The following is a 12,837-nucleotide window of genomic DNA, read 5'->3' as shown; positions in this document are numbered from 1 at the left end:
AACAGTTAAAGTGGACTTAACTGTAAACTGTCCATCTTTCTTCCCCAAACGGAAAAAACAATCACTCTGCTCTCTTCTCTCTCTTGCGCTCTCTCACCCCTTTCGACAGAGGCGATGCCTCCTCCTGCCGTGAATCCCTCAACTTTCCCTTCCAGGACTCCACTAGAGCCGTTTCTCGCCCTTCTCCTTTCGACTCTCTCGCTCTCCCCTTATTCTATTCTTATTCTATTCAGATCTTCACGACACGGCCTACAAGATATTCGACTCCGCTTGTGGAACCTCTACTGGCTCTCGTCGACTCCTTGGGATTCGCCTATAACTATCTCTAGTCGCACCTTCTCTGACAGAGAAACCCTAGGAGGTTTGGTTCTCATCTCCATAATTGTGATCTCCATGACGTCGCCCGGATCTCTTATAATCTCGGTCATTACTGAGGGATTGATGCTGGAAACAGCTAAGTATGTCCTTCTCAAACCTGTTCTACGCAGGGTTCTCTACTGTGTTATATGTCACTTGTCAGATTAGGCTATCGGGTTGTTCTTATGTGACTCTGTTAAGAGATTCAATATAAATGCAGAAATGGGGTTGATGCTGATTTAGGACATTTGAGGAGTTCACAGATGGATTGGCGTCACTCTTTTTTTTTTATATTGTGTCAATTTATAATGTATGATTTGGATCAAACTCAAATTAATTTGAGTTTCTTCAGGGAATTTAAATATTTCTGATCTGTTGCCAGTAAGTGTTAGTCTCCAGTTATTTAAAAGCAAATAGGAGGGTTTATTTAGGATATTTCCAATTAGGATGTTTGATATGAAGATATTCATGGATTGTACGATTTAAATTTGAGGAGTTATTTATGGATTGTACGATTTAAATATGAAGATTCGTTAATATTTTTGTTTATTTCATTATGTTATATTCTTATGTTTTCTGTTATTTTTGTTGTTTGATATTTTAGATATTAATATTTGTATGTACAGACATCCATACTTGCATTGAGTTATCTTATAAATATGTTAGATATCTTAGGTATGAATACTTGCATTATGATGTATAAATATTTTCTCAACGTGGGATGAATACTTACTCGACGTCATATGAATACTTACTCGAAGATATATGAATACTTGCACACGAGATTTGAATACTTGAACGATGGAGAATTTGAAATAGATAATTATGTTTTATCCATAGCATGATCTGTGTTATCCATAACACCCTAGCCTTACTCGTGTTGTTATTATGTTTTTTGTTATAGCTGTTTGATATTTTAGATATGAATCTATTATTTTTTATATATTAATATTTGCGCGTATAGACATCCATACTTGCATCCAGTTATTTTAGGAATATGTTAGATACCTTAGATATGAATACTTACATTACAAATGTATAAATATTTGCTCGATGTTGTATGAATACTTGTATTCTAGATTTTTAAAAATTGTCGTATTTGTATCGTATCTGATACGATATCCATGCAACACAGTCTACAACGTAAATATTAGTACATAAATGCACAGGTATGAATACTTTTCATATTACGTATTAATACAATCAAGCACCAAATAGAGTCATTTGTAAAAAAATATTAAATTAAGATATTTTTCAACATAACAATTTATACTTCAGTTATAAGTATGAATACTTACATTACGAGGTATGAATACTTACAATATTTGATATTAATACTTTCAAACATCATCTAGTGCCACAAGAAAAAAAATAGAGAATATGTTAGATACAAATACTTGATTGATGTGGTGTTTGCAATACAAGCAATAAATCCTAATTTACGCTCAATTCGGTTGCAAGTGTACAACCTTGTCGAGTAGTACTTAGGGATCGTCTCCACAGGGACAAGTTGGAATATTAAATCTAACCTAACAATTTAATTTAGTAAAAGAAAATAAAAAGATTTTTGTTTGTTCAAAAGGTTGGTTTGATTGTGATTAAACTGAATTAAACTAAAGTCTTTAAAGCAAAGTCTGATTTTTAACAAGTATTAGAAATTAGGGTTTCTTAGGGTTCCTCTCCACAAATGTCATGACTAATTGGTTTATTAAATTTGTTCTTATAATTATGAAGGCACAGTTGGATGTTATAGGTACAAAGTGATATCTCTATATTAATATCATCTTTAAATTAGAATAAACGTCACCTCTCGGTACTTGGCTACACTAATCTAAAGTCATTAAGTTCTTATTGTCCCAATTAATTTAGCAAACCGTCTTTCACCTCTCGGTACTTGGCACAATTTGTCTAAACTATTAGGTAAAGCCCGTATAAGACAAGCATCACCTCTCGGTACTTAGCCTATCAAATACCCTATTCCTTATGGTCTGGACCTAATATTCAATTTCTCAATTGTAAATACCAAATCCTAGTGTTTCATGCAATTTCGATTAAGTCTTCACAATCAATTAAAATAAAGAATAGATCATAACAAAGAACAAGAATATATAAAATAAAACCAATTAAATCATAACAAAAGTTTCAAGTACAGCCCTAATTAACCCTAGAAAAACCTTTAGCCAGTCATGGCTAAAACACAAATGGAATCAAAAGAATAAAAGAGTTCCAAATGAAAGAAAATAATAAAACCGGTTGATCAATGATGTTCTTTTCTCCCTTCTTCTCTCTTCTTGTTTTTCCTTGTTTTTCCTTGTTCAAAACCAAAAATTCTCTCTCTAAAAATGTACTCAATCTGTTCTACAGGTCCCCTTTTATACCCCTCTCTAAAACCTAGAAATAACTAACTAAAAACAGCAAATTCGGGCTCTGAACCGACCTATTTGCGGGCCGCAATACATTCATTGCGGGCCGCAATACATTCATTGCGGGCCGCAATACATTCATTCCGGGCCGCAATACATTCATTGCGGGCCGCAATACATTCATTGCGGGCCGCAACGAATGGAGGCAGTTAACAGACTGTGCAGAAGAAATCTGGAGAGGTCATTGCGGGCCGCAAAGCATGTGTCTATGGGCCGCAATGGGTGTGCTGAGATGAAGCTCTGGCTTGTTTGGTTGCGGGCCGCAATGGATGTTGGCAATTGCTCCAATCTTCGCGCTAACTCACCCGTTTTGCTTCGTTAAGCTCCAAACACTTGATTACCTGTAAAATAAACATAACTAGGGCAGTAACTTGAACTTTTGGACATTTCTAACCTAATTAAACCTAATTTAATCAAAACTCGGCTTAATTTTCATACCCAACCCTAGGTTTCAACAGATATAATTTTGGCTTATCATTGATACACGAATTATTCACACTTGCATGACAATGTATGAATACTTGTAATACTTGATATTAATACTTTCAGACATCATCCAGTGTCATGTGAAAAAATTGATAGAATTTGTTAGATAGAAACACTTAATACATGAACTATTCACACTTGCATGACGATGTATGAATACTTGCAATACTTTATATTAATACTTTCATATATCATTTAATGTTATATAAAAAAATAGAATTTGTTAGATACATATACTTGATACATGAACTATTTACACTTACATGAGGAGGTATGAACACTTGCATACTTTATATTAGTACTTTCAAACGTCATCTGATGCCAAAAGAAAAAAAAAATGTTGATAAAATATTTTAGATAAAATGCTTGATACATAAACTATTAGCATTTGCATAACAAGGTATGAATACTTGCAATATTTGAAATTAATAGTTTCATACATCATCCCGTGCCATATGAAAATAAAAATAAAAATTTCATAGATTCTGTTAGTTACTAACACTTGACATATGAACTATTTACACTTGCATGACGATTTATAAATACTTGCACTACTTAATATTAATATTTTCAGACGTCATCCTGTGTCATATGAAATTTTTTTTGATAAAATATGTCAGGTACAAACACTTCAGACATTAATTATATATACATGCATTACGAGAATGAATACTAGAATAAAGAGGTATGAACACTTGCTCGACAAGATATGAATACTTATACAATAAGGTATTCACAACAATGTATTAATACTTGCACAACGGACAACTGGAAAGTACGTCATCATGGATCTCATTTGAAAGAGAAAATTACGTAGAAGACGTCCATGGTGTTAGATTTGCAAATTTCCTCATAGATCGTCAGAAATATTGACGAGATTGAACGAAGAAAAAAACCCCAACTCTAAAAACGTGTAGAAGATGTGTGTATGATGTGTCCAGTTTTTTTTCGAAATACTTGGTATCTTAGGTATGAATACTTGATATATTATATATTAACACTTGTGCGCATAGGTATCCATATTTGCATGCGTCAGTTATAAAATCTATCAAATATTAGGTGGTCCCCCAAGTAATTAATGAAATACAATTAGTTAACGATCCCCACAAGTAGTTGTTGATTGGAGGATGAATGGGGGAAATTGACTGGGAGATAGTTAGTCAATTCCTAAAAATTTATGGCCTTAGAATGTGCAACTGATGCTTACTTATCTAAAAAAAGAAAACAAAACAAAACAGCAAAATAAAATAGAAAGGCAGAGGTCCGTTAGTATTTGATACCCAATAAATTTGAGGTTTTCTAACTGAGAAGAGTAGAATGCATGGAGACTAAGTAGGAGGGTGTTATCTTGTATGGTTGTATCTTTCTCTCATCTCTTTGTTGTAAAGATGTTATTTCACGGCTAAGTTACTCATGACGTTTTAATAAATTTGTATTTGGTTTTTTTTAGTCTTTTGTTATTGGATTGCTTTTGCGCTTTATGTTCAATCTTACTGAATTTTGTTTGTTAGTCTAGTCCGTCATGGTGATAGCCACACTTGGAAGTTAGACACCATTTGACTAACTGAATTAGGATAAAGAGAATCAAAATACTATATTAGTGGTAGAGGCCTTAGCCGGAAATACCATTAGTTGGACCAACAAAAATATACATAGAAGTCTCGGTATTCATAAACGAATGTCACATTGTCTTTCCTCACCATGAGGACACTCAATAAAACCAGAAAGTAGAGCGAAGAACCTAGCTAGTAAAGTGAAGTCTGAAATTTGTGGGCTAATCACATAATTCCTTGCACTAATTAAGGCAAGTCTTAGCCGGATCTCTTGATAGGTAGGGTGACCATATCTTGAGAGCGGCAATCACTAAATTAAATTAGAAACCTTCAAACAAAATCTATTGCTTTTGCCTCTTTGATTCCCTCTTTTACAATTTTTGAATAAAATAAAATTATTTTAATTAGGAGAAATAGTGTGAAAATAAAATAATATTGAAATATAATTGATGTGTATTTACATCTTTTAGTATTCTGATGATTTCATTATATTTCAATTAATTAAAAATATACAAAAATATATATAGATAAGTGATATTTATGTTTGATCTTCTTTCTTTTATATTTAAAAAATAGAAAAATGAGTTAAGAAAGGAGATAATTTAGTTATATATATTAAAATAAACATAAAAGAAATAAAATGTGAAGGATTGATGTGTCATTACATCTCCTTAGCAAATTGAATCTTTTATTATCCTTTTAATATATAAAACCAGAATTTAATACAAATAAAAGGACTTTTATGTACAATTGGACCCATATTGTGTAGAGTCCATGTAGTGATAGCCAGAGAATTGCACTTGACAATGCCTCTCTAGCATGTAGCTACAAAGAACTACACACAGGTTATGTTATGTTAAAAAGGGAGCTTGAGCTCCTAGAATGGACCTATGCTTACTGAGGTGATGAGAAGGCAAAACCAAAGGAAGATTTGTTAAAAAATCTCATGACTGATGCCTAAGAAACATCACTTTATGTAATTAAACAAATGCGCAGGGTCTTGATTTCAAAATACCATTGACTGGTTAAAAATACATGCACAGAGATTGGATTGTCCCTTATCTAGTGGTTTGCTCCCGGGTACCTCGGGTCGGGCACGGGTAAACCTGTGGCGGGCAACGGGTATGGATACAACGGGTAGAACGGGCACGGGTAGACGGGTTTTTTTTCCAAAAACTCTACCCTACCCGCTTCATACCCGTACCCGTCTCGGATAGGAGGGGCGGGTAGGATCCAGTCCAGTTTTTTTTTTCTGTTTTTTTTTCGGGTAGGGGAGCTGACAGTAAATAAAAATTAATAGAAATGCACACAACTTTTTTAATTAATATTTTGATTTGATATAGATTTATGTGGTCGAATGTTTGGATTTGTGGTTTTTTTTTTTAGTTAGAAAATTGTATGATTTTTTTACTTTTTCTATTGAAATATTATAAATATTTTTATATTTCTTTGAAGTAGATAAAATATTATATAATTTAATTTACTAGAAAGACTGTGACAAATAATTCGGATTAATATTTTTCAGTCGAAATTTATTGCAGCCGTAAGCAAAATTATAATATTTCTTTGTTTGTTACTAGAAAAAAAAAATCTTGAATCTAAATTATTGATCTTGATTCAAAAGTCACTTCTGAGTAAATAAAAAAATTATCATGATCCTTGTAGTACATTCAATTTCTTTATTCTCAGTTTCATAATATATAACAAATATTTCTTATTCGTGAGATTATATGTATTGAAAGAAGGATGAGAAAATCAAAGGAAAAATGAAAAAAAAAAAAAAAAAAAAAAAAAAAAGATAAGAGCTTTTGTACTGTAGCACCGCTAATATAAGTAAATTTAATTACAATTCTAATAATATTGCGTGAAAAGTACATGTGACGAGTACGTGTTTAATTAAATTTAGACTTTTATACATAAAAAAATATCAAAAAGATGCATTGAATATAAGGAAGACAAATTATTTGATTGGGTAACAGTAACTTTTTTTTTCCGTTATTTAACAGGTATGGTATGAAAATGCTTCCACAACCTGTTTTGTACCCGTTAACTCCCCTAACCGTAGGTAAGTATGAACCAACATATTCAAATAATTATCTTAAATATTTTGTAGATATAGTGCTGATTATGAAGGTGATTCTGATTTTACCAGCAAAGCAGTAGTAAGTAGTAATCAGGGAGAGAAGAAATGTGGAGGTGCTAAAGAAGACAATTGCCGAAGGTGAAACGTCTATTGCCATTTTGTATGGTACCGGTCACATGCCAGATTTTCACAAAAGACTTGTTGAACAACTGAACATGGTACCGGTCATGGTGGAGTGGTAACAGTAAAGCAAATTCATTTATCCCTTGTTAGACAATTTTTTAAGAGAGTACAGGACTTGAATTCATTTTGGTTTGTTGTTGTTCATATAATTAATGGGTCTGTATCCAATCATAGAAACAATGATTTTTTTAACTTGGATTCTCTTGATTTGTACAGATTACATTTTGTGATCCTGATAAAAGAAGGTTACAGTTTCTGATAAAACCAAAGAAAGTAAGGCATCCTAATTATCTACCTTTACAGTTCCTCTGGATTTGCTGGTAAGGTTTTACGCATCAAGTATTTTCTCCTCTGGAGAGTTAACCAGACCAAGAAACTGTCGGTTTTCACAATTTGGTACCCGGCCTTTTTGTACATGCTTAAAGGCGTCTTATCCACCATTCTACAGTGCAGGTACACATCTCGCTTCTCCGTCATTTTGCAAATTAGGTCCTCGCAAGTTTTCAATAATTGCTTCCCGATCCCTTTCCTGTCATTCATTAATATTTTGTTAATATTCTTCTTTATTCTTCAATGAAAATATACCAGTAGAATCATTATTTCATTCATTGATTCATGCTCAATAACATTATCTGGAGCTTGTTTTGGTAGGTAAGTAGAGAAAAGATCCGTGCGCACGGATCTTAAAGCAAACCGAAAGGACAAGGAGGGCTCTGGACCCAAATTGCTCACAATTCGAAGACCCAAATTTAGTTCATTAAGTAGTACTGTTCAAAATGGGTGCATTTGGATGGGAGAAGAATAGCCACTAACCCGGGTTAGGACTATTCCGAACTACTATTCTCCATTTGGATGTGTTTGGGTTAGCAAATATGGACTAATTTTTGTTTGTCTTTTGTGAGTTAGCTTACTATTAATTCTACTAACCCAACAAAATATTGGGTTAGCTCTATTCTCAATTTTAGGATTAATTAGCTCACTATTCTCACTATTCTCTACTTAATTAATCATCAGAATTTAAGCATTTGCCAGTTGCAAACATGGAATAACTTGGTCACTAAGGATGGAATTGGAATTGTATAGTTCCCTATTAGACACATATTCTCTACTTTTTTTTTTGAAGGTTCACTTATTCTCTACTTATCTACCCATTATTCTTCCTTCCATCAAAATTGAAAAAGTAAAGAATAGAATAGGAATACCTTCTGAGAGAATTCTTGACAGTCATGTTAGAGATGTAAGGGCATTCAGGCGGTGGTACCGGTGTGGGGGAAGCGGAATTGGCCCCACGTTCATCAAAGGAGATCTCAGCCGTACATGCCAGCTCATCCAACCCGTCACGGTCATTGGAATAGATTCCAACTAGCAGAGCAGCGTGGGGCAGCAAACTTCTCCTATCCAGCAAGTAATTCTTGACAAGGAAGGCAAGGAGGTCGGCGTAATTAGGAGGTAAGAAGAGGGTTTCTATGAAAGATTCTGAGAGGAGATGAGAGACAGCGTCGATCTCGGTTTCAAGCATGGGTCGGATGAGGAGAGTTCCATGAGGGAAATGGTGGGGTTGAGAGAAGTCAAGAAGGGTTTGTTGTTTGGAGAGGGAGAGAGGAGACAGAAAGGTACGGGAGTGAGTTGTGAGTGGGGCCGTGGAACATTGGAGAGAGGAGCGAGAGAAGCGGTGGTGGTGGTGGTGGTGGGCGGAGAGGAATGGTTTGAGGGAGGAGTCAAGAGAGAGGGAAAGAGAAAAGGGTTGGGATGGAGATGCCATTGATTGGATTTGATTGGATTGGATTGGATTGAATTGTTTGAACGAGAGAGAGAGAGATAGAAAGGGTTGCTTTAATATTCGTGCTAAATCAGATCGGACGGTTGGGAAGTAAACTTAAAATTTAGGTTACTTTACGCCTACGGGCACAATATTCTTAGTTTGGTTGGGACTTGGGAAAGTAATAAATGTGGGAAGATCTGATCTGAGGGGAGATGCCATGGATTGATTCAACGAGCGAGAGAGAGAGAGAGAAAATCAGATTGGACGGTCAGGAAGTAAACTTAAAATTTAGGTTACTTTAGGCCGGGGATCAATATTCTTAGTTTGGTACGTTGGTGTTGGTTTCGCACACAGCAATAATATTATTATTGTGTCAATGGGTCCCACTCCCAGCATGGAATAACTAGATGTATTTTTGTAAGAAATAAATTAATGTTCAACACTAGTAAATTGCAAGATAAACATCAATCCATACGGATACATAAAATCACACCAAATACAAAAGAAAACAAAAACACATTTCTTAGTATCTCCATATCTATATACAGAATAGGGGATCAACTGGACTCTGTCTTCCAGAACAAAAAAATAAAATAAAATAAATCACACACAAACATAAAATCTTGGAAAACAATACATTTATTTTATGGAAAGTGTCAGATAGAGAAACAAAAACCAGCAACACAAATTTAGTTCAAACATCATTTGATATGAAGAAGAAACACAATCCTTTGATCTGAAGATCCAAGAAACAAAGACAACCTGAAACATGACAGATATACATGTTTAGGAATGTAAAATTTACATTAAATTTTCATTTTTGATTGCCGATATTGTTTTCTTTCAATGCTTTTCAGTGACTACAAAATATAGAATAAAAATAACATATAGAGTTGCAGGTGAAAATTTGTATTTTATATGTACCAGACTTTACGAATGTAAAATAATAATATCAAATTAATGCACATACATACCTGTAATTTGGTGATTTGATGAGAAGTGAGAAGTCTACATAGATAAGTGGCGTATATATGCATTTGTTGTGCTGAAAGTACGGTTCTGATACATATATATACCATCAGCATGTATAGAAAAAAGAAAAAAATAATAATAAAAATAATATACTTATGTACGTACCGGCTTCTCTGTAAAGTATAGGTTGGGTAGCAGATGAACACCGAAATACGGCACATGTTGAATTTTGCACCAATCCTCTCCATCTTTCGAATTCATCCTTGTTGCGAACCAATCACTATCTTCCTCGTAAACGGTAACATGAAGTTCTTTAAGAGACCTCAAATGGGTCAATGCTTCCGGAAGCTTCTCCATGAAATCGTAAGCCATGATATGCAAATTGACGAGGCTCGACATTGCCCCGGCCTCTGCATTCCACCCTTGCACCTTGCATGACCCGTCCATTTTCAACTCTTGCAATTTGGGGAATCCATTAGCCGAACAAAACATGCCAGAATTGCCCTTGTATGAACCATACTCCAACCTTAGAAGGATGAGATTTGGTAAAAGCTCTAGGACCGGCATCGGGTCCTTTTTTAGGTGAGTTTTGATTAACGTGAGCTCGATGAGTGTTGATGGTAGCTCGGTGATTTCCGGGAGTTGAGAAGGGTTGAGTTTTCCATCTAGTTTTAGAAAACGAAGTTTTCCTTGGTTATTGAACAGAGTAAAGATTGCCACCGGGATAGCCCCGTGCCCTTTAATTTTAATCGTCAAAAAGGTTAGTTCGTTTTGTTTTTCGAGCAATTGGATCAATGGTTTCCAATTGTAGGTTGATGGAATATGCAAGTCTAGGTACAATTTATGTAGGCTTTGTACGACATGGGATGTTACGGTCGGCACAATGTTACCGGTCAAGTAGACATTACGTAACGTTCCGATGTTCCAAAATTCAGGCAAAATATTAGTGATGAAAGGTCCCCTTCCATCGAATGTTTGGAGTTGCGTGAGATTTCTCATGAAGGATGCATCGCCCCATATGTTGGCTTTTCTCAAGCCTAGGTACCGGAGATGCCTCATTTTCAGAAATGCTTCTTCCAACTTGTTCCAATTTTTGAAGTGCGAATTTTCGAGTTCAAACACTCGAAGAGAATGAAGTTTGTTGCATGCTTGTTGTTTTAGTTCATGCACCTCAACGCTCGAGGCTACTATGGAACGGGGATTGTAAAGAGACTCAACAAAGGTGTTATCAAGTAAAATGTTATTATCTTTAACAAACACACAGTTGGAATTCGAATAACAATTACCCTCCATCTCTGTGGAATCATTCTCTACAATATCAAAAAATCCGCTTTTCTGAGCTTGTCCGATGCACCATCTGTGTAAAATGCCGTGAATACGTATTTTCTTAACACGTCCCGTGGATCCGTTCTTTTCTGCGACTTGCACCAGACGCCTTTCTATTAATACCACCAGGTATTCATGAGCAGTTTGCTCAAATGTACATTTCGGATTATGCGGTATGAGTCTCTCAGCTATCCATAATTTGAATAGTTTCGAAGTTGAAATGAGGGAATTTTCGGGAAAGGAAGCGATGTAGTGGAAGCAGGATTTTACATAAGTATTAGGTAAATTGTTTTGATGTAGAAACAAAACCTTTTGACATAATTTTTCCTCACACGGCATCGACTCTCTATCGATTTCATCGGCTATATCAGACCATGAATTATAGTTGAGATTATTCGAAAGAAGTCCGCTTAGCAACACCAATGCCAAAGGAAAACCTCGACAACTATTTGCAATCGTTCTCCCGAGGGGCTCTAACTCATCTATTAAGGAAAGATTGTTATCATCAATTGAGGATTGAAAGATATTACTTTTCAAAAACTCCCAGCTTTCTTCATCGCTTAATAGTCGTAATTCGACAGTGTGTAAAAAGGGAAAGGGTTCTTCCTCTTGCTCTGGTTTTACCATTTCCAAATTTGGGGTTGTTACCAGTATCCTGCTTTCGTTTTCAGAGTTTGGAAAGACTTGTTGTATCTCACTCCAAGTCTCTGCATTCAAATAAGAAATATCATCGAGTACAATCAAGTACTTTCTCGGTTTTAAAAGCTCTCGGATTTTTTCGATTGTTTCTTTTTCCTGCATTTTCTCTAGATTGTTTGTTGTTATCTCTGTAGTGTTGTTGTAACTTTTCTGGCCAAAACCAAGCCCTAGTAGCTCTTTCAGAAGGTTATTTAGCAAGTCAATAGTTGTCGAACACTTGCCCTTGCGAGGAGGCGGTGCGACAACCCAAGCCGCTATTTGAAAATTCTCTCTAATTTCCTCGGAATCATAAACTTTCTTTGCAAGAGTGGTTTTTCCAAGACCATCTATACCGACTAACGAGATCACGGTACGATCTTTTTTCTCTGGATCGGTTAACAAACTCACAACATGTTTGAATTCACTCTCAAAACCTACAACTTCTTTGGTGGTCTCATCATTCAAACAAGGTTTAGCAAATGAATACCTACTGGTCTCTTCTTGGTACCTATTCACTTCATCTTCATTGAGAGGTGTTGATGCGGCGTACCTTTGTTTTCCAGCATCAGATATCTCTCTCATTGCGAAGATTATGTTGTCTGTGTGCGAAACAATCTCGTGAATAACGATCATTTCACCGGGTAGATCAATGCATTGTTTGAAGAAGTTGCCTTCCCTTCTCCTACGCGCTTCCTCCACTTGCTCCACATCATCCGCCACGTCCTCGATCTGATAGCACGCTTCATTCACTTCCTTCACCCATTGCTTTGCATCTTCGTCGCCGTTTTCTGACTTAAACACGGCATCTTGAAGGAGGCTTTGGATCGAAACTAACTCTTTCTTGATCCACTCAATCTTTCTCGGCAGGTCACGTGAAATGCTGCCCGAAAGGCCGTTAAGCCGTGCAAGGGCAGCGGCAAGGCGAGTTTCGATCATTATTATGTTTATTTGTTTGTATCATAGAGGAGGTTTTCATGCCATATTGATTGACATTAATTCTTGTTGAGATCATAA

General features: G+C 35.5%; 2 protein-coding genes across 2 annotated transcripts; both read right to left on the bottom strand.

Annotated features, from left to right (window-relative positions):
• Positions 1-7,256: 7,256 nt before the first annotated feature.
• LOC144560593 (Acyl-CoA N-acyltransferases (NAT) superfamily protein) lies at positions 7,257-8,870 on the bottom strand. Its single transcript, XM_078309833.1, has 2 exons — positions 8,288-8,870; positions 7,257-7,614 (listed from the first exon to the last, which is right to left on the bottom strand). The coding sequence occupies exons 1-2, from the start codon at positions 8,845-8,847 to the stop codon at positions 7,383-7,385; spliced, it is 792 nt and encodes a 263-aa protein (XP_078165959.1). The 5' UTR covers positions 8,848-8,870; the 3' UTR covers positions 7,257-7,382.
• Positions 8,871-9,972: 1,102 nt separating this feature from the next.
• LOC144560829 (putative disease resistance protein RXW24L) lies at positions 9,973-12,759 on the bottom strand. The gene has a single exon (XM_078310063.1). It carries the CDS (start codon positions 12,757-12,759, stop codon positions 9,973-9,975), a length of 2,787 nt encoding a protein of 928 aa, XP_078166189.1.
• Positions 12,760-12,837: the final 78 nt, after the last annotated feature.

This window comes from Carex rostrata, chromosome 10 (genome assembly GCF_964058835.1).
Source record: "Carex rostrata chromosome 10, lpCarRost1.2, whole genome shotgun sequence".
NCBI lineage: Eukaryota > Viridiplantae > Streptophyta > Magnoliopsida > Poales > Cyperaceae > Carex > Carex rostrata.
The sequence above is the reverse complement of the archived record's forward strand: the minus strand, read 5'-3'. Positions and strand labels throughout refer to the sequence as shown.

Excerpts from the sequence above, each read along its gene's own strand:
- LOC144560593 (XM_078309833.1), bottom strand. The coding sequence starts at position 8,847 with ATGGCATCTCCATCCCAACCCTTTTCTCTTTCCCTCTCTCTTGACTCC. Across the intron at positions 7,615-8,287 it reads GTCAAGAATTCTCTCAGAAG|GAAAGGGATCGGGAAGCAAT; the intron begins GTATTCCTATTC and ends AATGAATGACAG.
- LOC144560829 (XM_078310063.1), bottom strand. The coding sequence starts at position 12,759 with ATGATCGAAACTCGCCTTGCCGCTGCCCTTGCACGGCTTAACGGCCTT.